The sequence below is a fragment of the Vanrija albida genome (assembly GCF_041260175.1).
Source record: "Vanrija albida strain AlHP1 chromosome Unknown contig_3, whole genome shotgun sequence".
Classification (NCBI taxonomy): Eukaryota; Fungi; Basidiomycota; class Tremellomycetes; order Trichosporonales; family Trichosporonaceae; genus Vanrija; species Vanrija albida.
The window spans coordinates 355,027-367,866 of record NW_027191422.1 but is presented as its reverse complement, the minus strand read 5'-3'; the positions used below and the strand labels follow the sequence as shown (position 1 = coordinate 367,866).

Genomic DNA, 12,840 nt, shown 5'->3' with positions numbered 1-12,840 from the left:
TGCGGCTGCGAGTTGCCAGCGCCAGCCCACCCACCACCACACCACCACACAACTCTCCCACTCAACTCTCACTCACACACATAGTCACTTCACTCCTCCCCCATCCCCCTCCCCATCCCCCCGTGTCTTGCTCGTCGACGACCACGTCCCACTCCCCAGACGATACCACTGGCCCACAAAATTCAGCATCGACGACGCCTACGATCGTAGCACCCATCGCATAGCGAACTCGCACCACCGCACAGCCCTACCCAGTCCACAACGACCCATCGTCCAACCCCCAACCCCAACCCCCTCCCACCCCCCTCCCACCGCCATGTCCAACATGCGTTACCGCGGCCCACGCGGAAGGAGAGCACCCGCCCCGGAACCATCCCACCGAGAGGAAAGAATGTTTGAGCCACCCCACCTCGAGGCCCGTCAAGACGCCTCAAGCAGCGGCGCACCCCCAGGCCCCACGACCGGTGAGTAGAGCCCCCACATCGTCTTGTAGTCGTTGTAGCCGCCCCTCCCCCGCGGACCAATCCCTCTCCTATTATTCTGATGCGAGCGACCGCCTGACCAGAACCTCCTCCGTCGACCACTACCACGCAATCTCCCGACCCGCCAACGACAACGACTCAACCGCCAACGACCACTACGACAACAGAGTCGCCGCCACCGCCGACGACCACGACCCCGACGCCGCCCACGACCACAACGCAGGCCCCAGAGCCCACGACCACCACGCCGCCACCAGAGCCATCGACCACCACTACTCCCCCGCCCCAGCCAACGACCACCCCCCCGGTGGTCCAGCCTACCACCACTCCCCCGACCCAGCCTACCACGACGCCGCCAGTGGTCGTCGAGCCCTCTACTACCATTGTGCAGCCTACCACTACACCCCCCGTGGTTCAGCCGACGACCACACCACCAACGTGAGTACTTTGTGCAGCCGCAGTGGCTGCGGCAATGAGGCGGGGAGATAAAGGGGAGTGTGTCGTCCAGGGTGCGACGCCCAGCCCTGGAGGCCGTATGTGCACACTGGTGCACGCAATCTTCAACCCAGACTTTGAGGCCACGGCTGACGCCACAGTGACCCTGGCGTCGTCACTTCGACCACTATTGTGCCTCCCCCAACGACGACTGGACCTGGAACGCCGCCCACTGGCCCTGTCGGGCCCATCACTTCGACGACGTTTGTCAGTGCCCCCTCGCTCGTCACGCCGCCGACAACATTGCCCGACTCTACGGCGTCGACGCAGATCAGGCTCACGACGACCGACTCGCGCGGCAGCCTCGTGACCACTGCGCCTTCGGTCTTTACCACGGCCATCCCCACCACGTCGAATGGTATCGTCTACACGGTTACCCAGGTGGTGCACAACCCATCGGGCTCGCTCGACCAGGGTTCGTCGGGCGGCTCGTCTTCGTCCTTTTTCAACAACCACGGTGCCGTTGCCGGTGTGTTTGTTGTTGTTGGTCTCGCCGTCGTTGCCATTCTCGGCGCCCTCGGCCTGCTCTTCTACCGCCGCCGCAGACGCCAGCGTATTGATCGCGAGGTCACTGCAGCCGCTGCTGCTGCGTCGGCTGCCGCGTCGCGCTCGCCGCTCGACGAGGTCGACGATGTGCACTCGAGCCACCCGACTTCCGAGTCGTACCCCTCGACCATGTCGCAGCCCATGACCCAGTACAACCAGTACGCCGCGACGTACGGCAACGCTGGCGGCTACGACCCGTTCGCGCTCGAGGGTGCTACTGCCACTGGCGCCGCTGCGTACGGCGGCTACCAGGCTGGCGACGGCTACAATGGTGACGGCTACGGCGGTGACGGCTACCAGGGCGACCACATGGCCCAGCAGCAGCACTACGGCAGTGCCGAGGACCACCAGGGCTACTACTATGACCACGACGCTGGAGGACACCACTACGACCCCATCGAGACGCACTACAATGAGAGCTCGCCTCCTGGCCAGCCGCTGTACGGCGCGTACGACGACCCCTACGGCCACGGCGCGTACTCTGGCGGCGAGGGCAGCATTGACACGCCGCTCGAGAGGCCGGACCCGCTTCACGTTACCAACCCCAGCCACGGCCAGCCAAACTTTGGACGGCCCTAGGCGGGGGATCGGAATCGACTGAACATTTGTTACCTAGCTACTCTCATCACACACGATAGGGGGTGCGGGCGTGCGCGCACGTGCGCGTGTACGGCGCACCAGCCTCGACCTTGTTGCACACATAATGCGGCGGGCTGCGACGAGCAGCTCGCCGCGTCCATAGACCACACTCGTTCACCTCACTCGTTTTGTAGCGCATGCAGTGGAGGTACCGGCTTGTGGGGCGGCTTGTGGGGCAGGGCAGAAGCAGGGCAGAAGCAGGGCAGACGGCAGACGGCAGGAGCGGTGAGTGAAGCGAGGCGGCGGAATGCGGCAAGGCAAGAGGAGGTCGAGCATCGAGTCGCCGACGCCTCGTCGGATCTCGCCGGCCCCACTATGGGAAGAGTGGGTCGGGGGGAAGAGGAGGGGGAACGGAGGGGGTACTTATGCCGGTCTGGCCGCCCTCGGTTCGTCTGTCGTCTCTCCCCCCACTCAGCAAGAATGAGCCAGCAGCACAAGTCGCCCTTTGACGTTGTCGTCCTCGGCGCCGGGAGTGAGTGGGGCTAGGTGGAACACACTGACCCCAGTCCTGGGCGTGGCGACGGCCGACGCGCTCACGAGCGCCGGGCTGCGCGTCGCCATTGTCGCGAGGGACCTGCCGCAGGACGCGCACTCTGCGCAGTTTGCCAGTCCTTGGGCGGTGAGTGCGAGGGCGAGCGCGCAGCGCGAGCGGAGTGCGAGCCGAGTGGCGTCTGGTTGTGCTGACGCGATGCTTGCTCCGCCCTGCGCAATGACCCCGCCGCCGCCTGCTTATCTCGTATCGCTGCGCGCCTCGTATCGCTGCTCGCCCCGCCCCGCCTCGGCTGACCACAGGGCGCCAACTGGTCGTCGTTCGCCGCCAACCCCGCCGAGCAAGCCCGCGACGCGCTCACCTTCCGCCGCTTCTCCGACCTCTCCATCTCCCACCCCGAGATCGTGCGCCGCTACCCGTTCAAGTACATCTGGAACACGGACGTGGGGTACGCGAGCCCGTGGTACAAGGATGTTGTGGAGGACGTACGTCGGCCACGCGCCGCGCTCGCCGCTCGCCGCGCTGACGCTCGCAGTTCGGCCCGCTCGACCCCGCGGCCGTTCCCAACCCGTACACCCAGGGCGTGTCCTTCACGTCCTTCTGCCTCAACCCGGCGCGGCTGAACGCGCACCTCGTCGCGCGGCTGCAGGCGCGCGGCGTGCCCTTTATCCGCGCGCGCGTCGCGTCCATCGACGAGGCGTTCGCCGCCGTCGGGCCCGTCGATTTCGTGGTAAACGCCACTGGCTTGGGCGCGCGCACGCTCCTCGGCGTGGAAGATGGCAAGGTGCACCCGGTCCGCGGGCAGACGGTGCTCGCCCGCGCGCCGGGGGTCAACACTTGCTTCGGGGTGCGTGATAGCGCCCTCGCGCCGGGCGAGTCAACGTACATCATCCCCAGGCCAGGCAGCGACGGGTGCGTGATTCTCGGCGGGACCATGCTCGCGAACAACTACAGCCTCCTCCCCGAGCGCGAGACGGCCGAGCGCATCCTCCAGAAGGCGTACGCTATCTGTCCTGAGTTGGCTGGGCCAAACGGCAAGAGCTGGCGGGACATCGAGATCGTGAGCCACAACGTCGGGCTTAGGCCCGCCCGCGAGGGCGGCCTCCGCCTCGAGATTGAGGAGCGCAGCATCAGGCCCGCGGCGCAGGAGCTCGTGCCCGAGGCCGGGAGGGCGGGCGCCGCGCGCGACGTCGCCGTGCTGCACTGCTATGGCATCGGCCCGGCCGGGTACCAGGCGAGTTTTGGTATCGCCGAGGAGGCGAAGCAGCTCGTCGTCGGCTACCTCTCCAAGAAGGCGGCCAAGGCCAGGTTGTAGAGCGTGGCCCTGCCGGTTGTAGAACGTTGATAAGTATCAGAATATGAATCAGTCGGAAACTACATCGTGACGCAGCTGCACTCGTCGTGACCCTCGCAACCCGCTGCACCCTCGCACCCGCTGCACCACTAACATGCTGCATTTGCTACATCCCCACTACATGCCACGCCCCTACCGACGCCGCCGCGTCGACCGCCGTTGCTCCTCCTCCTCGCCCGACTCCCACCCGTCAGGGCCCAGCGCACCCTTCCCGCTCGCGCCGCTAGCCGGCGTCCCCGACCCCTCGTCGTCGCGCTTGCGCTTGTCGCGCCGAGACGACCGCCGGTCAGAGCTCGCGCCGTACCGGTCATCACGCTCCCCATAGCGGTCCTCACGCTCGCCGTACCGGTCGTCGCGCTCGCCATACCGGTCGTCGGCGTTGCGATCGCGCTCGCGCTCGCCGTAGCGGTCGCCGCCGCCACCACGCTCATCATACTCGCCCTCACTGCCCTCCTCATGCCTGTCGTCGTAGTCTCGTCGCGACGAGCTTCTCTCGCTGCGGTCGCGGTCCCGCTCGCCGTATCGGTCGCGCTCCTCGTATCGGTCGTCGCGGTGGTCGCGCTCCTCGTACCGCTCCCGCCTCTCGCGCTCGCGGTACTCGCTGCGGGCCGGAGACGCCGACCTGCTGCGCTCGTGGTGAGATCCGGGGCCCGAGCCAGCGCCGTATGGGTCGTCACCGTAGTCCAAAGATGTACCAGCCGCAGCCGATTCAGCCACACGGTCCTTGTCCTTGAAGCGGCCAGCCTTGGGGCCCTTCGGGATGTTGCCCGCGAGAACAGCGGCACGGGGACCAACAGGCACTGAGACGTTAGCTAACGAAGAGGTGTCTAGCTCACCTCCTCCACGGCCGCGCAATGGCACACCGCCACGACCGCGCGCTGCGACATGTCCGCCACGTCCTGGGAGCATCGCAGGCGGAACCTGGGCCTGTTGCGGGATCTCGCCTTGAGACTGCACAAGGTCAGCTGTGACCTACGCCAATTTCAGCTCACCTCTCCCGCTCCATCCCCTCCGCCCTCCTCATTCTTGACCTGCGGAACCTGGCCCTGCTGACCTGCCGCCCGTCAGCCCACACTCAGCCGCTCGCCTCGTCCCACGTACCCGGCCTCTGCAAGCCCTGCTGCATGGCCTGCTGCTGCATGGCGTTGCCCATCATGCCCATGCCCATGCCACCGCCCTGCATGTTCTGCGCGTTCTGCATGGCAAACATGGCCGCCGGGTCCATGCCCTGCATGGCCATCATCTGCATCTGCTGCATTTGCTGCAGCTGCTGGGGGTTGGGCGCCATCTGCACGTGCAGCATCTGAGCCACGTCGGGGGTGATCTGGCCCATGGGTCCAAGTGATGCCTGTGGGGTTAGTATGGGTAACACTTGTAAGGCTCCGACACCCACTAAAGCCCTCGCGCCCTGCTCCATCTCCTGCCTAAACTTGAGGAACTTGGGGTATGTCACCTCGTCAAAGCCGTAGTTGAACCAGTCCGAGATGTCGCTTCCTGGGCGACGCCACATCTGACCAGAGCCCTCAAACTGCGCAGTGTCGACATCGTAGACCGACGTGCCGGTTGATGGGATGATGCCCGTGGGGTTGGTGGGGTCAATCGGGGCGGTAGAGGACGGGACGGTCTGGACCGCAAGTGTCGAATGAGGGAGCTGGGTGGTGGGGGGTGGGCCGTTGCCAGCGACGATGACCTGCGACTGGGCACCGTCGTAGGATCCCGCCTGCGGAGCCGCACTCGTCGTGGCCTGTCCTGGGCGTGCAGCAGGAGTATAGTCGGTTAGCGCGTCAGGCGCAGCGGCGGCGCCAGAAGCAGCAGCAGCTACACATGTCAGCACACGGCGACCCATCACATGCAACTTACCCTTCGTGGGCGTGCTCTTGATGGGCGAGACGGCAGCGGCAGTTGCTCCAGTAGACGTGTGTGCCCACTTGCCAATGCCGATGACGTTGGATTTGGGCTGCTGGGGCTTCCTGCCGATCGTCAGTGGCTGTCGATGCCGAACTCGAGTCCACTAACCTCAAATCAAGCGTGTGCTGAGATGCACCTGCGAACACGATCTTGATGTCGTCGTCGTCCGAGTCGCTCTCGTCGTCATCATCGTCCTCGCCTTCCTCCTCGACGCCTCCATCCTCCGGCACCTCCTCGACGACCTTCTCCTCCGCAACAGAGACGGATGGGTTGATACCGTAGGCTGCCAATGATCTGGACCGGTCAGTATGCTCCTGGCCACTCCGGCGGCAACTCACGCGGCCATCGAGTCGCTGATGCCGTTCGAAGTCTTGCCTGGCACTGGTGGTCGTCAGTTTCTCGGCCAATACCATCCACGCACGCTCCGCGGCCGGCTTTGGCGTGGGGGACTGGTCGCCGTAGAGGAAGGAGTCGTCGTCGTCCATGTCCATCCTGTGCTGCGTGAGCTGTGTGTGATGGAAATGGGTCGAGATTGTGTTGAAAGATGGGCACAGAGGTCGTTTCCAACCCTTGTTCATTGTTGGACGCAGTGAAAGCGGAGTATAGAGGGTGGCTGAATAAGGAGTGCATGTGGCCTCCACGTGGACCACGTGGCCTAACCATCATCGAGGATCCGAAAGTCGTGAGTCGCCAGTCTTGGCCAAATAATATCGAGTCCGACGCTCACCAAGTCTGCATCGCACACTCTCCCTCTCACAATGGCTCCCCGCCCAAACGACAGCCCCGACGTCAAGGCCTCCAAGGCGCTCTCCTACATCCTGCGGCACGGCGCCGAGAAGGAGGGCCTGCACATCCGCTCAGACGGCCTCATCAAGCTCAAGGCGGTCGTGAGTGGCGCCATGCTTCCCCGCTGACGGCAGCTCGCCCGGCCCCGCCTGAAGGAGGTTGACGAGCCGACCGTCTTCCGCATCGTCGAGGAGAACGCAAAGAAGCGCTTCGAGCTGCAGTTCGGGTACGACCCGTCGCCGCCCAAGCCCAAGAAGAAGCCCGTGCCCAGGAAGAAGAAGGTGCCCGGTGCCGCAGTCGACGCCGTCGCCGAGCAGCTCGCGAAGGCGACCGTGGCTGAGCCTGCGGCACCTGCAGAGCCAGAGTGGACCGAGCTCCCGTTCGTCTCCCTCCCACCACCTGCGGAGGGCGAGCCGTCCGAGCCCCGCGGCGAGTGGTTCATCCGAGCCACGCAGGGCCACTCGATCGCGCTCGAGGGAACGGGGCACCTCGAGCCCGTGCTGGTTGACGACGCTGCGACGCGCGAGCGCGTCGGGCTCATGGTGCACGGCACGCGGTGGGAGCTGTTCGAGACATTGAGTGGGTGCAGCTACCGTGCGGTAGGAGCTGACCCGTCCAGAGCAGCAGGGCCTGTCCAAGATGAACAGGCAACACGTCCACCTGGCCCCAGCGCTCAAGGACCACCGTATCTGTGGGTTACGGACTCTTGAAGAATCTGACCCACCAGTGCCGCGAAATGGCTCGACACTGCTCATCTACCTCGACCTCCCCGCCATGCTGGCCTCCCAGCCCCCAATCCCAGTCTACACCGCAGCCAACGGCGTCGTCCTCACGCCCGGAGACGCTGACGGCCTGGTCAAGAAGGAGTACTGGCTCAAGGCTGTCCACGTCACCAAGGGCCAGCACCTCGTTGTATGGGCCGACGGCAAGGATGTTGTCGGCGTCGTCGAGGACAAGTAGCAACCCCATACCCCGCATTGGACTCCCCAAGCCCTTGTACCACCATGTGCAGATGCATTAGATACAACATTCCGTGTCCCCTAGCGCAAGTTCTTGAGGCGCTCAAACCGCGCCGCGAGCTCATCATCCTCTGTCGGCTTCTTGACCACGCGGATCTGGCCTGGCGGGGGCGGCGCGTCCTTCTTCTCAGCATCAGGCGACTTGAGGGGCGAGGGCTCGCGTGCCGGCGCCGCCGGCGTGGGGATAGCCACAGGCTCCTTGTCCTTGACTGCCTCTCCGCCTCCGCCATCCTCGTCGTCACCATCCTCGCCTGACGGCTCGTCCTCCCCCTCGGCCTTGTCGTTCGGCAGGTACGGCAGGTACGACACGCCGTAGCTGTTTGCAATTTCGCCGAGGTACGCGTCGACGAGCTCGGCGCCGGGCGAGAACACCTTGAGCTTGGACACGATGCGGGGCGGCACGCCCGGCGGCGAGGGGTTCGCGTCGCCCGGGAGCAGCGCGAGCGAGAAGTTGCGGCCGAACTGGCGTCAGCGTGCCGAGCTGGTTCGAGCTCACCTTGTGCATCAGGATCTCGCGCAGGATGTGCAGCTCCTTGAGCTCGGTGCGCGGGGCCGCGTAGACGATGGCGCAGACCGCGTCCGAGATGGACGGCTCGGGGCTCTCGCCGCTGGCTGTTAGAGGGTTCACGTCGTGGGCGACTCACACACTGGCGTCCAGCAGGCCGAAGCGCGCCTGCAGCGTCTCGGCGTACAGCTGGCGGGTGAGCGAATGAAGGCACTTCCAACCCACCTCAAGCAGCTCGAGCAGCTCGACGTAGATGTCGTCCTGGATCAGCCCCTCGACGCGCAGCTTGGCCGTCTCGATGCGGCCCTTCTGCACCAGGTCGGCGATGTCGCGCCGCGACTTCTTGGCGAGGGCATGCTTCTTCTCCTGGAGGGTGCGCAGGCGCTGGATCGAGAGCTTGATTTGGACCTGGCGAGTGAGCGGGCTTGGGTGGACGACAAGGTTTATGCACCCACCTTTGTCCGCGCTGCGTTCCACGGGACCATGGTGATTAGAGATGGGAACGAGGTGTGGGATGCTGTGACGAGGTCGATGTGGTCGATGCGATGCGATTGCGGGGCTCTCGGACGACGGAAGACGTCACTCCACGAGCCGCCGAGACGGCGGGAGCAAAATGTCGGACATGGATGTCGTCGGACTCGTCTCTGACCTTGCTCAACGTCGCGACGACTTGTCTAATCCTCCACAAACATCATGTCCCAGCCAACAAAGCACCTCTACCGCTCGCTCCTGCGCGAGCTGCGCCTCACCGTGGGTTCCGCGTGCATCATTTCGTCTAACCCGCCAGTCCAACCAGCCCCGGGCTAAGCGCAACCCCGTCGTCGCGATCCACGTCCGCCAGCTCGTCGACGGCGCCGAGAGCCAGGCCGCGCTCGACCGCACTCTCACCGAGGCGCGCGACTTCCTGCGCTCGTCGAGGATATACGATGTGGGTTGGCTGTGGGCAGTTGGGCAGTGCTTGCTAGTCAACTGCCCGGGAGGAACGGACCGGCGCCTGGAAGCAGCACTGACCCGCACAGGAGCTGATCAAGCGCTACAACCCGACCCACGGCATGAGCCAGGACGAGCGTGTGCACGCCTCGGCGCGGAGAGTGGGCCTCGACACGCCGCTCGAGTTCAAGAAGGAGGAGGGAGACAAGGAGTAGGGGCCACCTGCACCTGCGGGGGAAGGTAGAAGCATACGGCTGGCCTGCGCACGGCAGTCAGCAGTCACCACACATTGCACGGGACATGCATTTTTCTTGATTCTCGAATTGTCACCTGGAGTTGTTGTTGATGATTCGAGGATGATGCTCGCGTTGCGCGGCGGGGACCGGCAAACGTCAGCAACAACCCTTTTGCTCGCTCGCGCCCAGCACCGATCACCTCGGAAATGGAATTTTGTACCACGAGATAAGGACTGGCCGACTTTTCCCTCCATCTCAACCTTCATCTCCACCCCTACATCACACGCATCAACCAAGCATCATGGCTCCTCCTATGTGAGTGGGCTTGCGGGGCGCGCGTTCGGGCGCGCATGCACATACCCGTGGCGCAGCGACGCGGCGCCGGCTGCCTCCCCCACCTGCTCCAACTCACGTCCCCAGGGTCCGCCTGTCGTACAACGACATCCACAAGGCTATCCAGGCCTCTGCCCCCAAGATCATCAAGGACTTTGGTACGTGCGCGTACGGCGTGGAGCTGGCATGTGCCGAGGTTGAGCTCACGCCCAGCTCCCGACCTCTTCATCGCCATCGGCGGCGGTGGCTTCATCCCAGCGCGTATCCTCCGCACGTTCTGCAAGACGACCGAGGACGGCAAGAAGCGCAACATCCCTATCCAGGCCGTCGGCCTGACGCTCTACGAGTCGCTCGGTGGCGTGAGTGCCCGAGACGTGGTGGCGTGATGGGTGCGGCTGACTGGTCCAGATCGAGGAGAAGATCGGCAACGAGGTCGTCCGTGTCCAGTGGATCGACTTCAGCACTGTAAGTGGGCGCGTTGAGCCGACGCTGACGACCAGCTCGGCTCCAAGCTCAAGCACGGCGGTCTCCTCGGCCGCCGCATCCTCGTCGTCGACGAGGTTGACGACACGCGCACCACCCTTGTGTAGGTCACAGCGCACCCGGACGACCTAACCCCCAGCTACACCATCCGCGAGCTCCAGAAGGACATCAACAAGCAGCTCGAGCTCGTGCAGGACGTTGCCGAGCGTGAGCGCCTCCGCGAGGCGACCAAGCTCGCCATCTTCGTCGTCCACAACAAGTGGGTTGGGCGTTGTGCAGCTAAACTAACCCACCAGGCTCAAGCCCAAGGCCGGCGAAGTCCCCGAGGGCGTGCAGTACTTCTCGGCCGTCGACACGCCCGACGTCTGGCTCGCGTACCCATGGGAGTGCGAGGACGACATTGACGAGCACGACGCGCTGCGCGTCAACAACCCCAAGATCGAGGACCTCTAGGCGGGCGGCGGGGACGCGGCTGTGCCGGGCCGCACTTAGAGTGTATGATTATGCATATGCATGCTTAGAGGCGGCGGGGGTGGGCGTGGGCGTGTGTGTCGTGTTGTCCATCGCTGTCGTCGTCGCTGTCATCGTCGGTCTCGCCTTTAGAGATAATTTTCTTCGGGCAAATTGTATTACAACACGCGGTGTAATGACGCACAATTCGGGGCCCCAATGTCACAACTGACAAACAGATCAACCCACAACTCATCCTCGTGACACTGCTCATCCCGCCATGGCAGCACTCGGACGCCTGGTGGGCAGCATACCCCGCAGCAAGAGGATACCAGACCCATGGGGCCAACTGGCAGCTGCCCATGTCCGCGTGCAGCGCCAGCTGTCGAGCAAGGCCCCACCAGCAACAGACGTCAAGGCGCAGCTCCTCCGCCTCGGCGAGCTGCGGCAGCGCGTCGGGGCAGAGAACGGCACCAACGCCAAGCTGGCCCTGCTTGCAGAGTACAGTGATCTGCGCCAAGTCCTCGAACTGTGCGTCGCCGCCTGGGTCTCGCTAACGCGCAGGGTGTACGACCCGTCCCTAAACTTCGGGGTCAAGTCGGCGTCGATGCTCGACTCCCTCGCCGCCGAGTCGGACGGGGCCGCGGCGCCCGAGAGCCTCGCCGAGCTGCTGTCGACCATGGCGGCGCGGCGGCCGGGCGGGCCGAGTGCGCGCGGGATGTGTGCGCACTTCCTCGCTGCACACGGCGTCGTGGAGAACGGAAGGGCCGACCCGGCCCTGTGGGACGAGTTTGCGCGCCTCCTCGACCGGAACATGAAGGCGGGGTTCGGGCCCCGCCTCCTCCACGCCGTGCCGTGGAAAGGCGAGGCGGCTGCCGTGAAGAAGGCCGTGAAGAAGACGCCAGACGTTCCGCCCACCGCCATCCCGCCCTTCGCGTGCGCGCTCGGAAACTCGACCTCCCCCCCGTTCAAGCAGATGTTCGACCCAGGGCCGCGCGTCACCCCGTCCCGGTGGTTCGCGTCGCGCAAGCTCGACGGCGTGCGGTGCCTCGCGCTCGTGGACGTGCGCCTGCCTGAAAAGGGAAGGCCGAGCATCGAGGACGTCAAGTTCGTCTCGCGCAAGTGCAACGAGTTCACGTCGCTCGCCAGGCTCAAGGAGCAGCTCGCGCACCTGGCCGACGTGGAGGGGCTGCGCGAGCTGGCTGCAGATGCGCCGCTGTACACTGTGCCCGGGGGCGTCGTTACGCGGCTCGTGCTCGACGGTGAGGTGTGCGTCATGCGCCGGATGACGAGCGACGAGATGTCGGCGACGACGCGCGCCGGCCCGGGGGACACGGGCGCGCTCGCCGACGAGCTGTGGGACGACATCGGCTTGGTCGAGGACTTCAATCGGACCGTGTCGCAGATTAAGCGGGTCGACCAGCCGATCGAGCACCCGCGCTTCTACCTCTTCGACGCGCTCCCGTGGGGCGAGGTGCTCGCGGGCAAGGGGCGGAGGGCCTTCAGCGAGAGGGTGCCCGCGTTCCAGGGGCTCGCGGCCGGCCTCGCAAAGGTGCTGGAGGCGCGCGGGGTCCTGAGCCCGCTCGTGCGCGCGCTCCAGCAGACCGAGGTGACGAGCGCCGACGAGGTCAGCGGCATGGTGGAGCGCGCCGCACGCGAGGGGTGGGAGGGGCTCATGTTCCGCGCCGACAAGCCGTACAAGGGCAAGCGGAGGTGGGTTGGGAAGAGGGGCGACGCTGACCCCCAGCAACGATGTACTCAAGTACAAGCAGTGGCAGGACGCCGAGTATACGGTCGAGAGCGTCGACACGAGCCGCCAGCGCCTGTCGGTGAACGGCGTGTACGGCGAGTACGAGGCGTGCAGCAACGTGTGGATACGGCATGAGGGCGTGCCCGTGAGCGTTGGGAGCGGCTTCTCGACCGCCCAGCGGCTGCGGTACGGCCGCCACCCTGAGGAGATTGTGAGTTGGCTGCGGGGGCGACACTGACGGCTAGATCGGGAAACAGATCACGGTCGAGTACTTTGGCGAGTCGACCAATGCCCGCCGCGGCGAGTCGGAGAAGAGCCTGCGCTTCCCCCGCATCAAGATGGTGTGGGAGGAGGGCAAGCGGGGTGTGTGAGGGGGGCAAGCGTGCGAGGTTGTACAAATGACAATACATATACATCATCGAGTGGTGAAACTA

At 65.2% G+C, this 12,840-nt stretch overlaps 8 protein-coding genes across 8 annotated transcripts; 6 read left to right on the top strand and 2 right to left on the bottom strand.

Annotated features, from left to right (window-relative positions):
- Nucleotides 1-316: 316 nt before the first annotated feature.
- On the top strand, nucleotides 317-2,102 carry Q8F55_003444 (uncharacterized protein; the record flags this gene model as incomplete). Its single annotated transcript, XM_069351987.1, has 3 exons — nucleotides 317-464; nucleotides 650-920; nucleotides 1,079-2,102. 3 exons carry the CDS (start codon nucleotides 317-319, stop codon nucleotides 2,100-2,102), a joined length of 1,443 nt encoding a protein of 480 aa, XP_069209405.1.
- Nucleotides 2,103-2,582: 480 nt separating this feature from the next.
- Nucleotides 2,583-3,967, top strand: Q8F55_003443 (uncharacterized protein; the record flags this gene model as incomplete). Its single annotated transcript, XM_069351986.1, has 4 exons — nucleotides 2,583-2,634; nucleotides 2,669-2,781; nucleotides 2,955-3,137; nucleotides 3,188-3,967. The coding sequence occupies 4 exons, from the start codon at nucleotides 2,583-2,585 to the stop codon at nucleotides 3,965-3,967; spliced, it is 1,128 nt and encodes a 375-aa protein (XP_069209404.1).
- Nucleotides 3,968-4,138: 171 nt separating this feature from the next.
- Nucleotides 4,139-6,405, bottom strand: FIP1 (Cleavage polyadenylation factor subunit fip1; the record flags this gene model as incomplete). The annotated part of the gene is made up of 9 exons (XM_069351985.1): nucleotides 4,139-4,806; nucleotides 4,843-4,957; nucleotides 4,999-5,060; nucleotides 5,108-5,354; nucleotides 5,400-5,824; nucleotides 5,867-5,976; nucleotides 6,023-6,208; nucleotides 6,253-6,295; nucleotides 6,336-6,405. 9 exons carry the CDS (start codon nucleotides 6,403-6,405, stop codon nucleotides 4,139-4,141), a joined length of 1,926 nt encoding a protein of 641 aa, XP_069209403.1.
- A 267-nt stretch (nucleotides 6,406-6,672) lies between these two features.
- On the top strand, nucleotides 6,673-7,660 carry TPT1 (tRNA 2'-phosphotransferase; the record flags this gene model as incomplete). The annotated part of the gene is made up of 4 exons (XM_069351984.1): nucleotides 6,673-6,801; nucleotides 6,835-7,279; nucleotides 7,320-7,391; nucleotides 7,428-7,660. The coding sequence occupies 4 exons, from the start codon at nucleotides 6,673-6,675 to the stop codon at nucleotides 7,658-7,660; spliced, it is 879 nt and encodes a 292-aa protein (XP_069209402.1).
- Nucleotides 7,661-7,740: 80 nt separating this feature from the next.
- On the bottom strand, nucleotides 7,741-8,709 carry IST1 (Vacuolar protein sorting-associated protein ist1; the record flags this gene model as incomplete). The annotated part of the gene is made up of 5 exons (XM_069351983.1): nucleotides 7,741-8,181; nucleotides 8,216-8,327; nucleotides 8,364-8,413; nucleotides 8,450-8,632; nucleotides 8,680-8,709. The coding sequence occupies 5 exons, from the start codon at nucleotides 8,707-8,709 to the stop codon at nucleotides 7,741-7,743; spliced, it is 816 nt and encodes a 271-aa protein (XP_069209401.1).
- Nucleotides 8,710-8,917: 208 nt separating this feature from the next.
- Nucleotides 8,918-9,369, top strand: Q8F55_003439 (uncharacterized protein; the record flags this gene model as incomplete). The annotated part of the gene is made up of 3 exons (XM_069351982.1): nucleotides 8,918-8,974; nucleotides 9,012-9,152; nucleotides 9,244-9,369. 3 exons carry the CDS (start codon nucleotides 8,918-8,920, stop codon nucleotides 9,367-9,369), a joined length of 324 nt encoding a protein of 107 aa, XP_069209400.1.
- Nucleotides 9,370-9,691: 322 nt separating this feature from the next.
- On the top strand, nucleotides 9,692-10,659 carry Q8F55_003438 (uncharacterized protein; the record flags this gene model as incomplete). Its single annotated transcript, XM_069351981.1, has 7 exons — nucleotides 9,692-9,705; nucleotides 9,811-9,881; nucleotides 9,937-10,082; nucleotides 10,132-10,188; nucleotides 10,224-10,309; nucleotides 10,346-10,465; nucleotides 10,503-10,659. The coding sequence occupies 7 exons, from the start codon at nucleotides 9,692-9,694 to the stop codon at nucleotides 10,657-10,659; spliced, it is 651 nt and encodes a 216-aa protein (XP_069209399.1).
- Nucleotides 10,660-10,936: 277 nt separating this feature from the next.
- Q8F55_003437 (uncharacterized protein) lies at nucleotides 10,937-12,777 on the top strand (the record flags this gene model as incomplete). Its single annotated transcript, XM_069351980.1, has 4 exons — nucleotides 10,937-11,187; nucleotides 11,221-12,369; nucleotides 12,404-12,617; nucleotides 12,652-12,777. 4 exons carry the CDS (start codon nucleotides 10,937-10,939, stop codon nucleotides 12,775-12,777), a joined length of 1,740 nt encoding a protein of 579 aa, XP_069209398.1.
- Between the last annotated feature and the right edge of the window lie 63 nt (nucleotides 12,778-12,840).